This window comes from Bacidia gigantensis (genome assembly GCF_019456465.1).
Source record: "Bacidia gigantensis strain McMullin 20006 chromosome Unknown contig_49, whole genome shotgun sequence".
NCBI classification, from domain to species: Eukaryota; Fungi; Ascomycota; class Lecanoromycetes; order Lecanorales; family Ramalinaceae; genus Bacidia; species Bacidia gigantensis.
Genome location: NW_025408612.1, coordinates 604,558 through 627,250, shown reverse-complemented (window position 1 = coordinate 627,250; position 22,693 = coordinate 604,558). Strand labels below are relative to the sequence as shown.

At 49.0% G+C, this 22,693-nt stretch overlaps 8 protein-coding genes across 8 annotated transcripts; 5 read left to right on the top strand and 3 right to left on the bottom strand.

Moving 5' to 3' along the window:
* Window positions 1–761: 761 nt before the first annotated feature.
* KY384_000259 (uncharacterized protein) lies at window positions 762–2,922 on the top strand (the record flags this gene model as incomplete). Its single annotated transcript, XM_044808796.1, has 4 exons — window positions 762–929; window positions 1,039–1,512; window positions 1,564–2,201; window positions 2,367–2,922. 4 exons carry the CDS (start codon window positions 762–764, stop codon window positions 2,920–2,922), a joined length of 1,836 nt encoding a protein of 611 aa, XP_044665549.1.
* Window positions 2,923–3,500: 578 nt separating this feature from the next.
* KY384_000258 (uncharacterized protein) lies at window positions 3,501–4,885 on the bottom strand (the record flags this gene model as incomplete). The annotated part of the gene is made up of 2 exons (XM_044808795.1): window positions 3,501–4,520; window positions 4,571–4,885. The coding sequence occupies 2 exons, from the start codon at window positions 4,883–4,885 to the stop codon at window positions 3,501–3,503; spliced, it is 1,335 nt and encodes a 444-aa protein (XP_044665548.1).
* A 264-nt stretch (window positions 4,886–5,149) lies between these two features.
* On the top strand, window positions 5,150–6,354 carry RPN8 (proteasome regulatory particle subunit; the record flags this gene model as incomplete). Its single annotated transcript, XM_044808794.1, has 3 exons — window positions 5,150–5,333; window positions 5,388–5,659; window positions 5,725–6,354. 3 exons carry the CDS (start codon window positions 5,150–5,152, stop codon window positions 6,352–6,354), a joined length of 1,086 nt encoding a protein of 361 aa, XP_044665547.1.
* Window positions 6,355–7,052: 698 nt separating this feature from the next.
* KY384_000256 (uncharacterized protein) lies at window positions 7,053–8,042 on the bottom strand (the record flags this gene model as incomplete). The annotated part of the gene is made up of 1 exon (XM_044808793.1): window positions 7,053–8,042. One exon carries the CDS (start codon window positions 8,040–8,042, stop codon window positions 7,053–7,055), a length of 990 nt encoding a protein of 329 aa, XP_044665546.1.
* Window positions 8,043–9,177: 1,135 nt separating this feature from the next.
* Window positions 9,178–10,245, bottom strand: KY384_000255 (uncharacterized protein; the record flags this gene model as incomplete). The annotated part of the gene is made up of 2 exons (XM_044808792.1): window positions 9,178–9,739; window positions 10,202–10,245. The coding sequence occupies 2 exons, from the start codon at window positions 10,243–10,245 to the stop codon at window positions 9,178–9,180; spliced, it is 606 nt and encodes a 201-aa protein (XP_044665545.1).
* A 911-nt stretch (window positions 10,246–11,156) lies between these two features.
* On the top strand, window positions 11,157–11,790 carry KY384_000254 (uncharacterized protein; the record flags this gene model as incomplete). The annotated part of the gene is made up of 2 exons (XM_044808791.1): window positions 11,157–11,613; window positions 11,696–11,790. 2 exons carry the CDS (start codon window positions 11,157–11,159, stop codon window positions 11,788–11,790), a joined length of 552 nt encoding a protein of 183 aa, XP_044665544.1.
* A 233-nt stretch (window positions 11,791–12,023) lies between these two features.
* KY384_000253 (uncharacterized protein) lies at window positions 12,024–15,248 on the top strand (the record flags this gene model as incomplete). Its single annotated transcript, XM_044808790.1, has 4 exons — window positions 12,024–12,273; window positions 12,327–12,615; window positions 12,667–15,103; window positions 15,150–15,248. 4 exons carry the CDS (start codon window positions 12,024–12,026, stop codon window positions 15,246–15,248), a joined length of 3,075 nt encoding a protein of 1,024 aa, XP_044665543.1.
* Window positions 15,249–19,822: 4,574 nt separating this feature from the next.
* Window positions 19,823–21,709, top strand: KY384_000252 (uncharacterized protein; the record flags this gene model as incomplete). Its single annotated transcript, XM_044808789.1, has 3 exons — window positions 19,823–19,970; window positions 20,026–21,619; window positions 21,676–21,709. 3 exons carry the CDS (start codon window positions 19,823–19,825, stop codon window positions 21,707–21,709), a joined length of 1,776 nt encoding a protein of 591 aa, XP_044665542.1.
* Between the last annotated feature and the right edge of the window lie 984 nt (window positions 21,710–22,693).

Genomic DNA, 22,693 nt, shown 5'->3' with positions numbered 1-22,693 from the left:
ACCATTATGTCCTTCGCAAGGCCTTGTTCGCTGAAGGAGTCAGCGCATCATAGTAATATATCAATACTCAAAGCCTCCATTAGTCAATGCTCTACTAATTACATGATATATATCGCAATATATTGATCTGAAGGAAAGGATCATGTTGAAGCTCGGGTAGGCTAAGGGCGCTAGCAGTAAGCGCTTGTTTTGAAATCTACTTGAAAGGCAAGATAGATTCATTCCCGATTAATCAAACACCTCGACTCTCTACGTCTGCTGCTTGTTTATGCCTCCTTCTTTGACATGGTGCTAATATAGGCTTATTCATGTTGGCTTCACCTGTACACATTACATCCGATCAAAATTGCGCATAACCGAACTCTCTATACCAGCACCTCTTAGACCGACGACCGTCCTTCCTATTGATCCACCAAAGGTTTTTCGATGTCTCTCCTACGGAAAATGAGGTCGTAGGTCGCAGAAAAATTGCTGGAGTTCAGGAGCAGGATCTTCACGGTCTACACATACTAAGTATAGAGACCTGGTCGGGGGTAGACTAGCAGTGATTCAAAATAATCAGTGCCAGTATTCTTCTCACGAGCGTACTGTTGAGGCCGTGGCATTTCTCTTTGCTAGAAGACGGGATTGCAAGCTAAAAAGCTTCTACTATTGGGATTTTGCATTACCATCGTTGCCTTATTTGGAAGGCATCTTCCCACCCCATCTGCCTCTACCCTCATCTGCATCCTTCTTCCACCCTTCCAGGGCCCATCTTCAATATGTCTGTTGGACTTCCATCTGACGAAGCCGCTGAAGACTACAAGAGTTCCCTCGAGGATCTCATTGACACTTCAAGAGTGGCGATCAACAACCTAACAGTCATTGCGAAAGAGATGATTGAGCATGCATCTGCTATCTCGAGAGTTCTGGAGAATCATATTAAGAGTGTAAGTCATCAGTTCGTCTTTCTGAATGGTTTTTCAACGATTCCGCACTCGTTTCTTCAGTGTGTTGCTGGCTTACAATTGGGATCTCGCCGCCTGACTGTGTTGGTAGACTCCTCCAAGCCGCAAGCTCCCTGCCCTGTACCTACTTGATTCGATCGTCAAGAATGTTGGCACACCATACACCTTGTTCCTCAGCCGCAATCTGTTTTCCACCTTTATGAATGCGTATAGCTTGGTTGGGGTTCCAATACGCCAAAAGCTAGACGAAATGCTTCAAACGTGGAAGCTTCCTAACCCAGGTTCGCTAGAAACAAAGTCTGTTTTCCCTCACGAGGTCGTCCGGCCGATAGAAGAAGCCCTTACCAAAGCCCGAAATGCTGCGTTCGAACAGCAGCATCGCCAAGCGATGCAAAACAGGAATGAGGCCGCCGCCCGGAGTCGACAAACACCTCAACAGCATCTCGGCTACACAAATTCTCCAACACCCCCACAGGCAAACGGCCATTATCCTCTATCTCCAGGACAGCCCTTGCCTACACCTGGCCAGCAGCAATATCATATGCCGACTGGGACTTTTCAGCAGGTAAGCCTGGACCATCGGCATCTTGTGGAATCAACTGATCGGGGCAATTAGCAGCCTCAAGTGTATCTTCCGCCGGCACAGTACACAAATTCTTCGCCATCTTTGCCAGCGTCACAACATACTGTTCGTGCAACGAACGCAAATCGCCAGGGGTCTCCGCCGATTGATTTACCATTGCTCCACACAGATATTGATGAGCTAATCAGACTAGCCCTTGGGGAATCTGCAATCTATCCATACGATTCGTCCATAAAAGGCCGCTTGGATGCCTTGATTGCTCTGAAGACAATATTACATCAGCAATATCACCCCCCAGACCAGCTGCAACAGGTGAGAGATCAAGTCACGCAGCTTCAAAAAGTCCCACGAGCTACCACTACCTTGCCGATCGCAGGTCCTACAATCTATGCTCCTTCAGTCCCACAACAGCCTACATTGTATCACGGCCCCTCTCCGCAATCTAATCCAGCACCACAAATCCCAGTCCAGCTACCGGAACCATCGTCTACTGATATACAGACCCTTATGTCTAAAAATCTGGCAGACATCATCTCAAATGCCCAAAAACCTGTGACGCCGCTACAGCTATCCGCGGTACAGACTAATGCCGGCAATGCATCTCAAGGCTCTACTAATGGAGGAGTTTCTGATTTACTCTCATCGTTAAAGAGAGCTGGCATCTTAAGCGAGTCGGTTGCAAGTACTACTCAAACCCCCCCTACGGAACTCCGCCCCTAACAACAGTAATTCCATCGCGCCAGGAACTGAAAGGTGTTCAGCTAAACTCTACATCGCTAAAAATGTGGGTTATGTTGATCTGTCTGAACTAGAAATATCAATACTGATTTCTTTAGGCCTCGATTGCATTTAGTCTCCCTTCTCTATGACTCACAACCGAATCAATGTACTACTTGTGGGAGAAGATTCCTTGCTGATGACGGAGGACGAGAGAAGAAGCGTCGTCACTATGACTGGCATTTCCGGACTAACCAAAGAATGAATGAGGCAGCGAGGCGAGCTCAAAATCGCAGTTGGTATGTCGATGAGCTAGAATGGATCAAATCACGCGACGATCCAGAGGGCAACCCGGTAGATCCCTCGGCAGACACGATAGCAAAGTCAACCTCAATCGCTCCTTCGAAACAGAAGCAGAAATTCGTGGCTGTCCCAACGGATCCTTTTCTAGCAAATCAGCCATGTCCCATATGCCAGGAAAAATTTACAGCGTCATATAATGAGGAGGTTTCGGATTGGGTTTGGATGGATGCGATCCAGATTGGATCAAGGATTTATCATGACAGCTGCCACAGCGATGTTATCGTAAACCGAAGCCGAGAGGCCACCCCGTCTCGCACTGACACCCCCGATAGTGTATTAGGTAAGCGGAAAGCGGTAAGTAAACCTGGATAATCCTACAATGCTGGACACTGACGTGTGATCCTAGGTTGATGAGCTTCCCAGCATGGACTTGAAACTCATTAGAGCGTAACAAAAATACTCTGGGATAGGTTGGGATTTGCATGTATGCATGGTAGCTTCAGCTTTGCAGAAATGCATTGCGTGCGAGAAGACTGCTGCCATGGATAGATTGTTGGATTATGGCGAATAAGTTCTACATATTTACAACTCATTACGCCTAAGCCATTTTCGCTCTTCAAGCGCCTGCTCGGAATGGACATGTGCGATGAGAACGCCACCTTTCCCAGCATCGTTGATAGGGAGGGCGACTTCATGCAAGACCTCTTTTCGACAGTCGTCCACCGCTAGCGCTGAACCCGCAGCCCCTGATGAAAATGCGAGATCGCATTCTTCGGAAACCCTTGGCTCTGGGACTACGACAACTTATAACACCTACAGATGAAGGCAGGTTGGCCGCACGGAACGGAAGATCCAGACCATTTGAGAGGTGACTGCACCAAATGGCATGTCGGTGCCATGAAAATGTGAGCAAGGTTACCGGCCTTGCGGTGAATGATACCAAAATTGCTTCAAACCCAATCTCTTGGCTCTTGCAGCACTTTGAGAAGTCTCTCCTCCCTACTACCCTTCTCAACCTCATGCATGTATATCCATCTCGCAGTAAGCGGCAAGCTCATCAGCACGCTCTCTACCCGCGCGCCGGGAGTATTGAGCCCGAAGCTCGTGCCCCGATCGTGCACCAGGTTGAATTCAACGTAACGACCACGTCTCAATTGCTGCCACTCCTTCTCCTGAGATGTGAAAGGTGTATTGATTCTCTTCTCAAGCAATGGCATATAAGAGGGCAAAAAGGCTAGGAGACAATCTTTCACAAATGAAAACAGTTGTTCCTGATCCTTCTCCTGCTCATCTAGATCATCGAAAAATATTCCGCCGATGCCTCTTGCCTCCTTCCGGTGCGGAATTGTGAAATATTTGTCACACCAGATCTTGAATCTCGAAAAGTAGGACTTGTCATGCTTGTCGCAAGCCCCCTTAATGATCTGGTGGAAATGTATAGCATCTTCGTCATAGAGATAGCTTGGAGTCAGATCAGTGCCACCGCCAAACCACCACGCATTGCAAGTCCCGTCCTTGTCCATTGTCTCAAAATAACGGTAGTTGAAGTGCACAGTTGGAGCATGGGGGTTTGCGGGGTGTAACACACAAGATAAGCCCGCAGCGAAGTATTCAAGACTCTCCACGTCTGGGTCAAGCGCTTTATGGTTGACTCGCATTTTCTGGACTGCGGGACGCGGCAGGGTACCATATACGACCGATGTGTTTACGCCTGCTTTTTCGAACACCTTACCATCTTGAAGCACGCAAGAAAGGCCACCCCCACCGTTTGGTCGGGACCAAGAATCAACGCGGAATCTATGTGTCGGATCAAATCGCTCCAGCTCGTTCACGATCCGTTGCTGTTCAGACTTGATGAGGGATTCCATGCGAAGACGCATTGGTGAGGAGGCCGTAATTCCATTCTCACGCTTGATCAACGTGTCTCGTTCGGCGACAGTAGGGTTCTCGAGTCGTAGCGGATCAGCGTACTTGTTCCGTCAATTGGCAACGATACTATCTCAACAGGATAGACTCATACCTGGAGGTACACGAAAGATGTGACGATAACGGCGCCTGTGATAATGGCAATGTAAAAGATCGTGGTTCGCTTGCGCTTCGTAAAGCTAACCAGATCACCACCGTCAGGTGGAGAGATGGAGGGTTTGGATGAGGTTGCTGAGTGGGCTTGCGCAAGAGACTTCAGCTCCGGCCTCTCTTTGTAGGGTAAAGGTTGCTTTAGTCTGCCAGAGTATTGATTGGCATGAGGTGCCCGCCAGTTGACAAGCTGTGACCGGTGTTTGAAGTGCAAATGGGAGCCACGGAACCCACGTCGCGCAAATTCTACCGCCACCATAACGGATCAGCGTGATACTGTAGGCAGCAACAAATGTTCATGCCATTGACGTAAATTCCATTTCTATCCCTCACATTGCAAGTGTAGACCAGAGTTTGCGACTGTCTGAAAAGGTGTTTATGCATGCTTTGGCATCAAACGACGCTAGCCATAATCAGGTCATTTTTATGTCTTAGTGTCCTGAACATTTAACGAGCTCGAGCTTGAAGCTACAACTATCTAGAAACAGTACGGACTTGTCTCTACCTCATTACGTGCGTTACAATGCCTACTACTACCGCCGAGACCCTCTCATTAGTGGCGCGTAATGTCTCGGTGGCTCCTCTCGTCCTCCTTTCTGCCGCAGATCATTTTGGTCGGTCGAGTAAAGGCTCCGGTAAAAGGGTCGTCGGCGTTCTCCTAGGCCAGAATGATGGCAAGAACGTCAGAGTATCAAACAGCTTCGCTGGTCTGTAATATTACCAGAATTTCTCAATCCTTCGCTCACTGACAGTGCTTCAAGTTCCTTTCGAAGAAGACGAAAAGGACCCTTCAGTATGGTTCTTAGATCATAATTATGTCGAATCAATGAACGACATGTTCAAGAAGGTCAACGCGAGGGAAAAATTGATAGGATGGTACCACTCTGGTCCAAAGTTACGTGCGTCAGATCTTGAGATCAATGAGTTATTCAAACGATATACGCCCAACCCGCTTCTCGTTATAATCGACGTTCAGCCGAAGGAGGTTGGCGTACCCACAGATGCTTATTTTGCGGTGGAAGAGATTAAAGATGTTCGTCATTATCAGGCTGCTCGGTCTTTACAATGTTTGAAGAAAAGACTGACGGCCTAGTAAAGGATGGAACTACGACGACTAAAACTTTTGTCCACACGCCTTCCATAATAGAGGCTGAAGAGGCCGAAGAGATAGGTGTCGAGCATCTTTTACGCGATATCAGAGACATCGCAGTCGGAACCCTCTCCACCCGAATTACCTCCCAGCTCCAATCCTTACAAGGCCTGCACCTTCGCCTCCGAGACATTGGTACCTACTTACAGAAAGTCACCGATAAGGATTTACCGGTTAACCACGCGATTCTGGCCAATCTGCAAGACGTCTTCAATCTTCTGCCGAACTTAAGCAACCCGACTGCATCGACATCTGCTGAGTTAGAAGGAATGAAGGAGAACGGGAAGGATCAGGGGGCGGAGCTTACAAGGGCGATGAGTGTGAAGACGAACGATCAACTCATGAGTATATATTTGAGTAGTCTGATAAGGGCCATTACAGCGTTCCATGATCTGATAGAGAATAAGATACAGAATCGGCAGCAGCAGGAAAGCGAGGGGAAGAAGGAAGGCGAGGAGACGCAGAAGGAGCAGGAAGGAACGAAGGTGGATGGAGAGGCTAATGGAATTAGTGAGGAAGGGAAGGAAGACGAGAAGGGAAAACCGAGCAAGGGTAAAGATAGAGGAAAGAAAGGCTGATGAGTCGACTGCGTTGTACAAATACCTCTGCCAAAAATATCATTTGGCTTTTCTTTAGCATTGCATTTCAGTTGGTCATTCCTATCAATCTGAGAGCAGGATCAGCTTTTGAAAGCCGATTGAGAGCGTAGCCATCATTAAACATAACCACTGGACTTTTGATGGGAAAAGGACACAACGACTTCAAGAAAATAAATTATACTGGGGCCCAAACGAAAAGACACTGCAACGAGATGTGAATTTTTAATGTTTGATTGTTGTTGCTAGCTCCGTTACATGCATGCATCCACTGCAAATCCTTGCAATAAATCGCCAGCCGGAATATCAGAGATATGTCCACAAAATTAAAGAATATGGCGATGATGACCTCTTTCCACATACAGATTCTCCAACGCTGTGTCATGATGCAAATTTCTCAGAAGAATTCTCCGCTAACCGATCGTTCCAATATGCAAATGTGAAAAAGATGAGGTGGGCCTGTATCCCCGCGAACCACTTAGATAGCTAAATGTGTCTTCTGACTTGAAAACATTATGCCAATCGCGGAGAATGAACGCAAAAGGAACCTGCCCTGTAAGGTGTCCTACATGGTCAACGACCCAACCGCTTCGGGGGCCTTTAGATCGGGAGAGTGTAGATATAGAGCGCTGGATAGCGATAACGCGAAGAAGGAGAAAGTCACATGACATCGCAATGACTTATGCACCGTGCCTTCGTTTGTGGATTTTGTTGTGTACGTGCTGGTGGACGTGTTCTTGTCTTTTCTCTTTGTTGTGCTCTTCGGCATTCCCTTCCCCTTCTGCGTATACGTAGCTGTACACGGTGACTGCTGGTGCGTTGACATAGTGTGATACTACAACAACATCATCGTCATCCTCCGTCGGAGATGGCGATTGAGCGTGCTTGTCCTCGACCTTTACCTCTTGCTTCGGGGGTGGTGATTGTGATTGTGATTGTGACTGTTGTTGGTCTTTCTTGGGCTGGTCGTTCGCCTTCGACTGTTGTGACTGATCCTTTTGCTGATCGTTCTGGTCATCCCCGGATTGAGATGCGGCCTTCGTCCCTGAGCCATCAGACTTGCCACTTCCAATCTGGCCGCCGGTGGAGCCTCCGTTAGGACAGAGAAGTAGTTTAATGTCATGAAAAACACTCGTAGCGGTGGTAGCGAAGTCGTCGTTGTACTTTGAGTACGCGGTCTTGCAAGGGTTCTGTCCAGGAGGGCACAGAATATCCTCCAAATCAGGGACAACGAGCTGCAAGCCACCCTTCATGAAGGGAGGATAGTCGTCACATGATTCCCCATTCCCATTCTGGCCCTCGCCATTGTTGGAATTCACGTTCGAGATGTCGAGAAAGACCTGCTCGTTGGTGGGTGTGAATTCAAATTGAGTGCAAGCTCTGGCTGGCTTCGCATAGAGATCCATCTTAGGATCGGTGAACATTTTGATACTTCCACCACCACCGTCCGCAGCTTTAGTGTACAGCGGAACTGACATAGTCGCCGATGGGCTAATGGTCGCTGTGGTAGGATTGTTGTCAAGCACGTAAAAGGCATTTTCCGAGCACAGATTGATCACTATCGCATTGCCCCAGCCATCCTGGCGCACCGCCCCTTGTGGAATCTGCTGATTGGCAGAGGCAAGCAGCACCAAGGTCGACGCCGCTGCGGAAGCAACAAGAGACTTCATGGTACACCTCTTGGTCGCGGAAAGTCCTTGTGGAATGTAAATGATGTGGCTTTTTGGTGAGGGCTAAAAGAGCGTGTTGGCAACCGACGGCGTCTGAATGATTAGATATTGGCGAGGGAGTGTTAAATGAGTGGAAGTGCGATTCTGCGTCGAGCAGTAAATCGCGTGTCGTCGCAGTCGTCAAGAAGGGCCAAAGGAGTGTAGGAGTTCCAAAGAACAAGAAGGACGATGAAGGGAAGAATGGAAGCAGGCTGGGCGCTGGGGGAGCAATAAAGGAGAGGACCAATTTCCCTGCACCATTTCTCGAAATGGCTGCTTTAATTTCACCCACCCGCTAGCCCTCAAGACGGGGCCCCTTCTTGGCGCTCTTGCCCCTGACACATCATTCTTCTCCCGCCGCTAAAAGGAGCTACAGAGAGCCAAGAGCAGCGGAATCTGGCCTGGGACGAATCACGAAGGGCAGGTCCCTGGGTCTGCCAAATTGTCCCAATCATAATATCCCGCTTACTAAGGAAGAGCTGGCAAAGGCGACGAATCATGAGCCAAGTGGCCGTACAAGGGCTTTGGAGGGCCGGTCGAAAGAGCGGCAAGACGAGACTAAGGGAAAGGAAAACTCGCCAAGGCGCCCCGGATTGAAGTGAGGTCGCTGCGCCCCCAATAGAAAACCTCACCCCTGATTGCCAACTCAGATACTACGGAGAGACGACCTTCACGCCAGCGCAGTTCAGTCGCTACTTTTCGATTGCCACCGTACCAGTACCAGAACGTAGGCTTCGAACAACAGGTCGGAGTGCTATCTATCCGAGAAGACTGTAGGTGAGGAAAGAACTTTTGCATTGTTTAAGACTGCAGTAACAAGGTGTAAAGTAATCTTGGCAGAAACGACAAGAGATGTCGCCGAGTTCCTCAGTTTTCCATTCCCTTTTGTGGCTCAAGCGATGGTTCGGAGAAGCCTCAGTCCCCGGAAAGACGATCGCGTAACATTGCGTAACTATGCTTTCACACGAGCACAAACTGTCTAAGGAACAGCTTTACCTTCTCGCGTAGCCTTTGCCATTTCACTTTGGGCTGTATTGTTGGCACTGTCAGACTCGTTAGCGCCTGATTCACAGTACACAGCCTAACCCGAGCCTTACTATCGCTGGTATATCGGGAGATAATACTCTCGCTCACTTGTGGTCTCTTGCAAACTTCTCCTCTGGCTGACTGCACCTTCCCACATCCTATATCTTTGCCAAACCTCCTCGTCTTGACCATCTTCTCCCTCTGGTGGGATGCCAAGGCCACCTTTGAAATGATCGAAGATCCAATTTCTCAAAGCCCAAGGAGCGGCGATAATATCAATGAGCTGCAACTGTTTGCCGGTGAAGAACGGTCCTCTCTCGTCCATCCTCCGGGTAAGTTCTTTCAAACTGTCAAGGTACGTCTGTTTGCTGCCCTCGATGGAGGGAGCTGTTTCGCTAGGTTGAAATTGAAGAAATTGATGGAAGTTGCGAACAATTCTTGTCGTGACGTACTCGATGGATAACCGCATCTGTGCCCTTTCAAAAGCATCTGGTGGAAGAAGTGGTGTGCCATGATTGGCATACTGCTCCTCGAGAAATTCGCAAATGACCGTCGACTCATATAACGGTTTGCCTTCGAATTCGAGCGTGGGTACTAGGCCTTGCCAAGCGACATCAGCTAGCTGGCCATGACTTGATTGATGGAGGAAGTGGGAAACGCCAACCTCGAGGGTTCAGACGTAGAAGATTGTCTGTTTTGTGGTACGGATTCTCTTCTAGGTATTGGTACGGGATGGACTGGTAAAATCAATACTCGCTTAAAGATTGCGCAGAGCTGACGATTTACCTTTTCTTCAAGCACAGTCCATACCCTCTGCACTGTTGAGTGTAAGCGCCAGTGACTGTGGGCTCCGTAGGAAATCTTGTTCGCGTCGGCGACGTACCAAAGGGGCAAAACCAGCCCGAGTATAGTTTCAAGGGCTCTGACGTCGATTAAAGAGATGAATATGGACAGCTCTACAGGAAGCTTACGAGGCCCGCTATGCTTGTCGACCAATTCCTTCGCTCTTGAGAAATGCGCAAGGTCAGCTCTCCGTGTATAACCATAGGCCTAGATATCCTTCGAGACATGAAATCACAACTATTGCGACTCACTTGCCAGTAGCGACGGGGTGTAAATCCGCGTCTGGAAGAGCCATTATGCTGCCTTGGCTGCACCTACGCGAGGGAAATTCCGCTCTTTGAAATGTGCTGCGATGATGTAGACCAAAACGGGGCCACAATGAGAACAGCAAACTTGGTGGAAAGTTCAACAGTAATTGAACGAACTCCAAGGATGTACGTGTGAAGAGCCATGTTTATATCTTATGACGGACACGATTAGCAGGTCTTAGAGATGACGTCGTTTGATCTTCATCAGAGTCTCCTGGAACACCGATATTGTTAAGTTTCAACAAAATCCTGCGCACATCCGTGTCTTGTTTATCATACGACCAGTCGCTGTCATGAAGTAAACTACAGCTGCCTCCATCGAATGTAAATCGATCTTCACCCTCCTTCTGACATTAGAAATTTGACATTGTGACGGTATTTATTGATACAGGCTCCTCTACTATTTCATACAGTTGATCGATTTAACCACCTCCACGACCTTCATGTAGCAATACGTTTCTGGCGGGAGAGGCCTTCTTGTTCAGTAAGCGTGATATCAACGGCCGAAAGGGAGATGTTTTGTAGTGGAAGACTCTCGCTGCGGGCCACTTCAGCCCTATGGTGCAACCTGGGATTACCCCAGTCGAGCAAACTTCCCCGCGTATTGTATTGCGTTTATCAGACATTGGCCATAGAGGTCATCCATTTGTGGACATCTTCCTATAAGAATATGACTACAAGACTATATCGGCATGAGTCTTTTGATGCCCTTACTGAAGCGACGTGCCTTTTCTGAGGATGAGTGCACTTAGTTCTAACCTGGGTGCTTGAATTGCATCAGGAACGACCTCTCCGGTTGTTTAAAGCAGGGCTACGTTCACATTTCTGTCGACGCGCTACATTTCATCTATACTTCCGTATCCATTCACGAACAGCGCGAATATATAGCGAAGGAATGATGGACGGGCTGAAGACTGATCACGATGATTCATACGCTTCTCCCTCTCCTGGCTATTTCCTCGACAACTTACTATCCGATACTACCAGTCAAGGCGCTTCACCTCAGGTTATGACTGCCAATGCCGGTGATCTGTATGATCCATTCAGAGGCGCCTCGACTCAAGAGTCTTCAAGCGACTCCCAAACAAATAGCACCAACACTTCTGATGATTCGTCTGGAGATGTTCTTATGAGCAACCAAGTTAATGCCCCCGCGTTGATATCAATTCCTGCCGACTACGCAGAACAGCAGCAACCACCCAACACGGAGCGTTCCAGACCATTCTTGCAAGATGATCCCAACTTTGGTAATGATTTCTTTGACTTCGAAAGCGCTGCCAGCAGCCCGACCAACTTCAATCAGCACTTGAATCATAACCTACCGAAAGTACCCATCAGAGCTGCACAGAACAATGGTGCGCCGAACCTGGGATATGGACCCCCAATAGGGAACGTCAGAGTGCGTCAATTGACACAGATAACCTCTGCTTCAGACAGCTAACGTTGAATATCCTAGAAAACCCATTCAAAACAATCATTATCTGGCCATATACACCTCAGCCAGTCGTCTTACACGCAACCTCGATTTGTGAATGGTTCCTTCCCTCAAAATTCCGATGCCTTTCATCCGCACTTGCGTCAGTCAAATCCACCAAATTCATTCGCTCAGCTCTCTCAAGCACCAAAACGAACGCCGGCTAATCACACGAGATTGCGTGTGAGCGAATTGCCGAGAACTCAAAGGGTAGAGACTCAAATGCATGTGAAACTAACCATGTCGTCGTTACCCCAAGGCATCAAAAATCTCCACTTCCAGAGCTTTACCATGGCCCGAACGAAATTAGTTATGAAGCCACCTCCTTTGAAGGACCCCTCCATGCTGGAGCTTTATGCTCACTGCGTCTCCGCAACTGCAATGGAGGATCCTCAAAAGAGGCAGCGTGCGTTTGATCGAGCTGCCCAGTCAACGCGCGAGGATGATCCATGTAAAGAAATTGGCAATCCTCCAAGTCGAAGCTTGGAAATGGCAGAGAATGACCTAAATAAGCCAAGCAGTGGTGGTTTCGTCTACATCTGTCGGTCTATTACCCTTCATTCGGTTCTGACGGATTTGCTGACGACGATCCAGGCGAGCAATGCATTCGAAGAGAAAACAAACGCATCGCTAGAAAGAAGTTGAAAAACGAACAGGACGAAGAAAACTGGCGAACAGACCAACCTAAGCGTATTATTGTCTTTAACAAAGCAGAAGTGCTTGAATGGAAAAATGTGGAGTCTTACAAGGACGAAGAGACCGGGGAAAGAAGCACATTGGTTGGGCAAAGTAAAGAAGAATTACCAAACAACACGATGCAAGTTCATTGCCCAATGCGAATACAATGCTATAGCCGTCATCATGGGGAGAAAGTGGGATATCGGTAAAGTCTGCTCTACTACTGGCAGTTTGTCTATTACTGAACCTCATCCAGAGTCATCTTCACGGTAAAAGATAGCGATGACAAGTTAATAGCGCAAACTCTTTCAAGTAGCGTCATTATCACAGACGACCATAAGACCCCACAGGCTACAAAGATCCCAGGTGAATTCCAAAGCACGAGCAGCTTCGGGAGCTTGGGCTCCAGTAGCGCAGGATTTTATCAACAATTGCAAGGGCCGTCGTTGGATGGGCGCAACTCATTCTCTACGCCCGACCTTCAAAGTTTAAATCTATCATATCGACACCAGCACTCGCAATCACAGAGTTCATTTCCCAGTCTTGGGGATTCATCGCTAGTGAATCCAGAATACCCTGCCTCTACGAACTGTTCTCGTCCCGCGTCTCCTACGGCGCTGCCTGGACCCCAGCACAAGAGGCGGAAGGGAAGTGGTAATGCGATTAGCAGGCCGCGACCCGATCTTACAATGACTAAGATGAGTTCTGAAAGAATGAAGAGTCCTCCAGCAGCTGGCAGCGTGCCGATAGGCCTGTCTCGTCCGCCTGGTTCGAAGTTTCCGCAGCCTCTGCCTTCCCATCATTCATCGACGCACGGATTATCAACTCCACCTACCTCAAGCCATATGCAAGCTAGCCCAAATTTGCCATGGCCTGCTACTGGGAATTTCTTTCCTCGATCACAGAGCGTCGAGAATCTTCAGAGCCTTCAGGATGTCTTCTCCGCGCCCAGTTCCGCCTGGCAAAGCCAAGTTCCTAGCCCCGAATCTAGTCCTCAATCATATTCGCAAGTCCACGTTCAAGCCCAAGGGCATCGGAATCCAAGCAATGAACCTATGCCCGGGAGGGCGTTGCCGAAGTTGCCCATCATTTGCAAGACCACTCCGGCCGACGGACCTCAATCTGGTGGTGTAGAGGTCACTTGCCTGGGAGAAGGATTTCGTTCAAGCTCACAGATCTTTTTCGGTGACATTCCTGCTACGACAAGAAGCGTGTGGAGTGAAAGCGCGCTAGTTTGTGTCCTGCCCCCAGCTGTACATCCAGGTCCCGTGACTGTCACTGTTCGTCAATCCGCCGACCCCAGAACTCCCTTGTCCTCGCAAAACCCGATTCACTTCACTTATGTGAACACGGACGAACAAGACCTATTGAAACACGCACTACATTTGGTGCATCAGCAATTTGCAGGTAGTCCACCACCACAAGCCTCTGACATTGCCAGAGGCATCCTAACATCATTTGGCGTCAACAACTCAAGACTTGGCAAGGGCACACAGTTTCCATACTCCCAAAACCTCCAATATGCTGCTGCTCCATACATCAATTCAGAATCTAGAGATGTAGAAGACCTGGTTTTGAAATCACTGGAAATCATCGACCTTGACGACAAGCCGAACAAGGTGAATCTCAATTTCAGGGGGATGAATGGCCAAGTAATGCTCCATACCAGCGCTTCGCTCTCCTTCTATCGGTTGCTTGCTGGTCTGCTTGCACGTGGTGCCCATCCAGATGTGAGAGATAACAATGGCATGACTCCTATGCACATAGCCGCTCTTCATGGAAATCTTAGGATGGTCCACAAGCTTCGCTCCAGCGGTGCTGATCCTACTATTCGCAGTCTGAACGGTATGCGACCAGCTGAAATTGCAGGGACGCAGGAAGTGCGTGCAACACTTGATGATCTCAACCTCGACCCATCGTATAAAAGAATTGATCGACTGATGACTCCGCATTTGAACCGCGTATCCTCTAACAGATCTGGTTCCGGTATCCTGTCCAACACGGGCAAAGTCTCTGAGGTATGTCGTGGGACGCCGAGTACTGATGATTTGGGCTTCAGTAAGGCTCGGCCGGCTCCCAGGCTCCAGTCTCCTTTGGAATCCCTTGGTAGAAATACCAATGTTGTTCTCAAGCCTACTCAAGAGCACGATCTCAGTACCGATGCTGCTGTGCTTGCTGCAAGTCCGGCCTTGTCAGCTTGGAGAGATCAAATATCAACACAAATTCAGCAGCTCCAGCAGAGTGTCCAGCGCGCTCTGCCGCTCATGCCAGCCCTCACAGACTATCAAACTCATCCTGTGATGCGACGTATAAGTAATCTTGTACCTCAACGTGGAGCTCGCGTTGAGAATCCCGACAACAACACAGGCAAACTCAAGGATGGAGACTATCGCTGGTGGGAACTTATCACTGGACCCTCATCTCCACCTTCTTATGAGGAGATCTACCCACATCAAACGCGTGACCAGCAACAACGTAACGAGAAAGAAATTATGGCTCTCCGCGCTGCCGGTGAGGCTGTGCTGGATAAGAAATGCGAATTGCTGCATGATCGACCGGAAATCTCCGCCAATGAGGAGACCTTCAACATTGGCCGTGAGGCTCTCACAGAAGCGCAACAGCAACAAATTAGAAAAGCGCATGCTCAGAAAGTCAAAAAGCTTCATAAAGACCGTAATCTCTTTTTTATTTGGGTAAGTCATCTCGCGGTACGTCTGTTGCTGATACTTACGAGCCCAGATCCCGATCCTCTTCATCATCATGCTCGCAGTTCTCAAGGAAAGGATGTCATCAATCTGGAATTCTGCTTCTCAAGCCTATATCTCCCTTGCTAGTTAACAGCGTCGCCAAGACGCAAAAGCCAAATGAGGATTGCACTGTTACTTTTTAAATTCAACCTATGCTCATTAGGAGCTAAGGAAGGGCAAAGATAATGCTAGCGTCGGTGCTTTGGCGTTTTTATATTAGGAAATAAAGTCTCATCCGCGATGCGGAAAGGCGGTCTCATTGGTTTGGAAGTCCTGTATACTTGATGGATAGGGACATTGTTTTGCTTAGCAAGAGCCGAGATTGACGCTGCAGCTTGATTTAATGTTGTGTTCTGACACCTTCTTGTGTGACAAGCGAAAAATTTAGAGGCCCATGGAAGTCCTCAAAAACGACGCTGATATCCGTGATGAGCTCAGATCCTTGGCTAACGTGAATACTGGACTAAAATGGGCCTCAGATGGTAGCCTCAATCATCCCTGGGCACTAGTATGATGGCCCAATGAACCGATCGAAACTCCAAATTATGATTCACTCTCTTTGAGAGAACCCACTGTCGCTTTTCGTGGTAGAGTATTCGCTATTGATCCAGTTGTTGAAGCCAGTCACATCTGTTGACGCCTCATTTTCGACAAAGAGCTTTCCGAGATCCAATCTCATACTAGATGATGCTTGATGATTGCTTTTCTGTTCCGTTCAGCTGAATCTTTCACTTGATTCACGCCTCCTTACTAATGCAATTGTGAACGCAGCAGATGGGCATCATAAGCAACTACTCGCTAGCCAATCCTTGGCCTTGATTGATCCATCATAAAATATTACCTCCTGCAGGTCAAGACTGCTTTGCATTTGGATACAGATGCTGCGCTTATGTGGCGCGGCATCGACGCTCTCTTGATGATGGTCAAAAGTGCAAGTCTGCTTCAAATTGTTAAGACGGCCTCAGGGAGAGAAAGTGTTGACTGGGTCGACTGAATTGGAGTGGGGGCATCTGGATCCATGGAAAGGCGCAGAAATCAATTGAACATTGGACAGAATGCTTCCCATATAATACAATAGGGGCACCGGACTCCACTCGAGATCCTTGTCCGAGATGACCCACGTGACAGATGGCTTCATAAGGACGCAAGGCAGCCTTCTGATGGCTGTGTAGTTCTACGGCATGTTTTGTTTTTGCAAGAAGGCTTGTAGTATTCGGTTCACTGCTTTGCGAGATAGGAGCGTAGCATGAAATACTAGGCTTCTATGTATAGCGTTGTCCATAAATCAATACAGAGAAGAAGGTAGGCCCGAGAATTGCCACAGAATGCTGATTCACAGCGCCTGCTCATCTCCTGGCATATCTAGGCACCAAGGCAGTAAAGCAGTGCCTCTGGGCATTACGTCCTACCTTTTGCTTGCGAATGGAAGCTTCGCAACAACAAACGCAGGCGATTGAATCACGTGCACTAGTACTCATCAGAAGGCAGTTCGTACGTGACGTGTGTTTGTGTTGAAGCATGGATAGAGTTGGCTGTGTCCTCGAGCGCGTTTGAAGCTCTCTCATGTATGCGATATGGCGCATCAACACTACTTCGTCATCGCAAGTGATAAAAAGACGAGATGACGCTATGCTCTATTGATGAAGAGTGCGTAATTCACGCATGCACGAGGCGGTTTATCAAAAGGCTCGTACAATTTTCACTCAGGAAAGTCGTCGCAACCGTGAATGTTGCAGAAAATGCCTTCATACAATGCGTCGCAACGGCCAATAGGCTCATTCATCTAGATTGGAACGCTTTATCTTATTGCCTCGTTGCTGAAGCGTCTCTGGGTTTCAGATGCTTTTTCGATTGCCCAGCGATGGACTAGGGAAAGAGCAAGAGATCCTGGACAGCTCACGCGTCTGTACACACGCGACGATCAAGACCAGTTACACCTGTCGTTCTGGTGATCTAAAGGTTGTTGCTATTTCAGGCTGATGATCTCAGAAGAAAGATGATTTATGAGATAAGTACTGCCAATGTCTCCCGATCTAGAGCTGCGTAGCTAGGACACCTACCTGCGCGCCGATTGATGGAATACGGTGATATACTACTAATCTGCATCTATTCCCGCCAGGTCTGGAGCGCATACTTGGCTTTCGCAGCGGCTATGCGATCCCACCAGGATTGTCGGGAACACCCAGACACAATACATATGAAACTCGGGCCATCTTCAGATTTGCAAGGTGACCTTAATAGCACCTCCTTTACCGCAGTCCCGGTAACGTCTGTACTGTGGGGTGGCGAGATAGAAAAGACGGAGAGAAGGAATGCGAAAGTCTTGTGGCTCTCTCGTCGAATCCACATAATTGCAATGAAATACATATATTAGAACTGGTTCGGCGACATTGCCCGCACGATGTGCATTTAGCATAAGAGCCGGAAAGACACCGACGGGTTCCGCCATACTGTTGATCAACGGTCATGCATAAGGCGGGTCGGCTGAGGAATACCGACGATCGTCACCTGAAGCTTTGCTCTACAGCTATTGAGTGCTGAAGTATGAAAACCTGCTGTGTGGTTGAGCTACTCATTGGTTGTTTTATCTGATGTCGTATCATTCTGAACGGCCCAGGCGTCAGCGGAAGAAATGCTTATCGTAGTCATGCTGTCAGTAATGTCTTTCAATCGCAGAGTAAAAACAAAATCTGGAGGATCGACAGTGGCAAGGTCAGGCAGCGGTCGCTCGCGGTTCGCGAGGAGCAAGGGCAAGCGGCAAGAGAGGCGCGTACTCCATGATCAGCAGCAGTACGTGTAGTCCTTGACGTTGTCCGTCTGTTGTTTTCTATCATCCTCCACAGGAATGTAAGTAGGTTGACTGGTTTTTGTTACGAAGCCAGCGTGCAATGTATGGGTGGATGTTTCCACGCGTGTTTGCCTCTTGCCGAGAGCGGTCAAGGTGAGCTGATTCGGTTTACAGATGTTGAGCTGCGTGATAGGGAACGAAGAAGCGCTCAATGACTAGACAAGCGATGATCAGAGAGGACATTAGTCCCGCGTACCACTGACTCGATCAGATGCCCTAACTACCTTATCTCTGTACATGATATTCAAATTGATCTAAATTGCACTATTTGGTGTACTATTTATTGTACCTAGAGCTCAATTTTAAATATCCGACCATTCAAGGATTAAGGCTTGAATAGCCGGTCACACAATCGTTATTCGTCACACTTCCAATTAAAGAGCAAGAAATGAAAAGGCGTCTCTTTCATTCGTCCGTCTCCACTCCAAGTGGACGCGACACTATCGGAAGCCGTCTCTACGTTTTATACGAGCGTCCCGTGCGAGAGCGATCTACGTATTCCCCAGCTTTCCATGTTCCCAAATATTGACGGTTCTTCGGAGCCAATCACTCCATAAAGTCGGTCCTCATTGCTCCCTGCTGTGCAAGTCGAGCATAAATCTACTTAATTAGTGGTGATTGTTATTTGCCCATGTAGCTACTAGCTGTCTACTGGTTTCTTCAGTTGGGTGCTAGGGGGTGAAAGACTTTCGGCATGATGTGGTGGCTTGGCCGGGTGTCTCCCTCATGACTACTTTAGCTTGGCTTTAAGAAGTGCACCACTGTCTATGGGCGCCACCCCGCCCAGCTTAGGCCAGAAGTGCTTAGGCGATCCAGCAGAGGGTGGAGGCATTCGAAGCCTGTCATTCGTGGATTGCCTCCATCCAATCCCTGGACACAGTCGTGGACAGGGTTGGAGGAGTCCTCTTAGCGATTTGACAAGGGGTATGATCGCCCTGAGCCAGAGGGGAAGACGGATAGGGAGCGACGCTCTACCTAGTGTAGTACTTTAGTTGGTGTGCTGAATCTTAGCTCGACGGTTGTGCTTTTCTATCTCCTTTACGAATCCCCTTGAAGTTCTGCAGTCCCCTCCTCCATACGCCCATACAACATTTGTACTCGCACCCCTGTGTTGGTGGGCGCGAGGAGTACTGACTAAGGAGCGGCCATTGAGAACAAACGCCGCTGGACCTGACCTCGAGATTCGAAGGCGCTGCGTGACCCTGCAGGAAGAAACTTGAGGCAGAGAGTAAAACCCGGAGCCACAAACGCATGCACATATTCATTACGTTGTGTTCTTGGACTGGACAACGAAGTCGATTGGGCCACCAAGAGATTGCGCCTTACCAGCACCTTGGACTCGCACAAGCCATCAAGCCAGAGCATTACCCAGCGCCAGTGGGCTCCTGCAGGACGTGCTTCCCCCGCCCAAGCTTCACCGCCCCGCTGACGGGCTCTCATCATTTCTGACCTCTCGGCCCCAATTGCCATTCGCACGTCCACTCCTTTGGACCCGCCGTCTTGGTTAGTCCTTCTGACGTTGCCCACCTTCAACACGTCGTCGCCATCGTTCCCATAATCCATCGGAAAGCGACGCGATACTGGGAGACACAATTTACACGATCCCAGAGCCCCGATCTCGGGCGATCGTCATAGCTGTGGTCCGCATATTACGCGACACTTGGACAAATCTTCTGGAGCGCAAGAAACCTGCACAAACTCCGCTAGAACATTCTTTGGCATATCACACGACTCAAGGCCTTTTAGTTGTGTCCGGATTCCACTTCTTCAGCGCCAAGGCTTAAGTACTCCAGTCTGCTCTCTGAAATCCCGGTGCCATGGCTGCCCTCCAAACCCTCACAATGGTTCCCAACGAGACCACCAGCAGTATGACGCGCCGGACAAAGGACGGCCGGACATTACAGTACCAGATGACTGTTGTTCAACAGCCGGAGAGAGCACGAGCTTGTGGCGCCGGTGCAAAGTGTACGTTTGATTGAACTCTTCTGGCTCCTCGCTGAACTGACAAACTGCTCTGTAGCCTCTGCTGACCGACGACCGGTCGACCCGCCCCCAATCGTCGAGCTGCGCATTTTGGAAGGGGTCGGTGATGAGAAAAAGGATATCACATTCAGCCATGAAGCCAATTTCTTCCTCTTCACGACCCTTGAACATGCCCGCCCAATGAATCAGGGTCGTGTGCCGGTGAATGCAAATACCCTGGCCGTCCTTACAGGTACTGCTGTTGCCGGAATGGCCTACCTTGATCGCCCGAAGCCCGCTGGCTATTTCATATTCCCAGACCTGTCCATTCGCCATGAGGGAAAGTATCGCCTGAGCTTCAATCTATATGAAGAGCTGAAGAATCCGGCAAAAGACGCAGACCTGGGATCGCCTGCAACCAGCCCAAGGCTTCGTGAGAAGACTGCTGGAAATGCAAGTGGCCCACGCAATTTTGTACATTACCGCTTAGAAGTCAAGTCGGCCGCATTCTCTGTGTTCAGCGCAAAAAGATTTCCTGGGTTGGCCGAAAGCACGGAACTCAGCCGACTGGTCAATGAGCAGGGCTGTCGTGTGCGCATCCGTCGTGATGTTCGCATGCGACGTCGGGATAAAGTGACGGATGGCTATAAGGACATGGTAGACGGAGGATCTCATCCTGTGCTGGATCATTATCCGGCTGGTCAACACGTTCCTGACAGGCCGCGATCAACCAGTAATGCAAGCATTGATGTCGCATCTTCCTACAGTACAGATCGGCGACCGTCGGTGCACGATATCAATTACTATCAAACTGCTGCGTATCAACAAGCCCCTCCGCAGTCAGCTAGCTCCTACACATCCCATCTCAGCTTTGGGGCAGCTAACACTCCGCACTACTCGACGCCCACAATGGCTGCTCACCCCCCAATGTCCCACACGTACCAACAAGCGTACACCTACGGACCTCAAAGTCACACACGGCAAATGTCAGGGCATCAGGGCTACGTATATCCAAGCCAACCACCCCAACAGACCTCATACGTTCCCCCACCGTATGTTGATGAGCGGTCTTACCCAGATTCACGGCGCTCTTCAGGAGCAATGTCAATCGGTCGTCAACAGACAGCTATCGAGCCGTACGATCAGAGCCGTCCCCCAACCCAGTCGTCCGTGGCGTCTTCGCAATTACGTTCCCTGACTCCGCTCAATACAACCACGGCAAATCAGGGCCCCCTACCATCTATTAAAGCCCTAGTACATCAATCACCTTTAGAGCCGCCAATCTCCGAGCCTAAGTCGGCCAATCCAGGGATGACCCAAGGCCCTCCCAACCCTTTCTCCACATCTGGCTACACGACTGGAGGCTATCATAACCAGCCTCCAAGCCTTCCACAAGGGGCAACTCACGCGCCGACCCACCAACCGAAAAGAACCTATGGCTCAGTCTTTGACTCCAGTCATATGAGTCAGCCTATGCACAGCGGCATGCGCCCAAGCACAGCCTTGCAGTCTCACGATCTTCCGCAGATCGAGACGGCCGACGGAGAATTAACGGAGGCGTACGGCGAGTTGGACGAGTTGACAGGGCCCCTAATATACAAACGGGCAGATGGTTCGAGGAGGGCTAAAAAGTGTCCGAGTCCTCGAGATAGGTGAGTCATACTATCTTGCAAGATTCATTAGAGTCGATACGCTAACGATGAGTCAGCACTCGCTACGTGTCTGGTGAACGATTGGCGTAAGGTTCCAGATAGGAGCCTTCGAATTCAGTCGCAACATGGTCCGCTAGGAAGACCTGTGTACGACTTTTCAAAATCACGAGTTACGGACGCTTGGGGTACCATTTGACACATTGTTCTCACATCGCACTATATGGTCTGATAATTACTGTTTCATTTATCACTCAGCACCGCTTGGGATGGGTGGCTTCTTCCGAAGATCTCCAAGGTCTACTTTCCAGCATAAAAGTTCTCATATACCCCTTCTCTGCTGCTACCGGCCTATTTTGCCGTTACGCTGTATACAGAGGATAAAGAATCGGTTCTCCGGGAGTCATCTGGCTTTCAAGGGGCGTTACGTCACAAGGGGAAGCTTATTCCTTCGAGGAAAGTCGCGATTTGTATGTCTCAAAGTTCGTTATGACAGTTAGAAGGGGCATTTTTGTTATGGCAACTAGAACCTCATGTTTCCTAGTACGCAATCCCAGGTATGAGGAACATCGTGACCATGAGTCTGGGGCGTTTTACAAGCAGCATAGCTTCAGTCGCGACAAGGGAGGGGTAAGGGGCATTGCTTTAGCTTCTATGACGTTAAGTAAATACTGTTCTAGTGTGCAAATTTTGGCATGGAAATATGTTTCAACAATTACCTCTCTTTGGTGCGTGTGAACTGAGATCAGATGATTAGGCAGCATCCCGCTCGAGAGGCGGGTTAAGCGTGTGACCCTCCCCGTTGGTAAATGCTCAGGTTATGTCACAACTTGCATGAGAGAAGACTGGGTAAATTTCGTCAGTGAATCTATTAAGTGATCTAACGAGGGTATCTGAATATCTAACATGGAACATCTTCCTGGATGTAATAGAATCACCTATGCTCGCGAACACTCGCGGACAAGGACGACCCTCCAAAACGTAACACATTGGCACACTTGCCACTCTTTATGCCAACTCTAAGTTGAAGAGGAGAAACAGATGTGAGAGCTCAAGAATCTATGACAAACGACGACG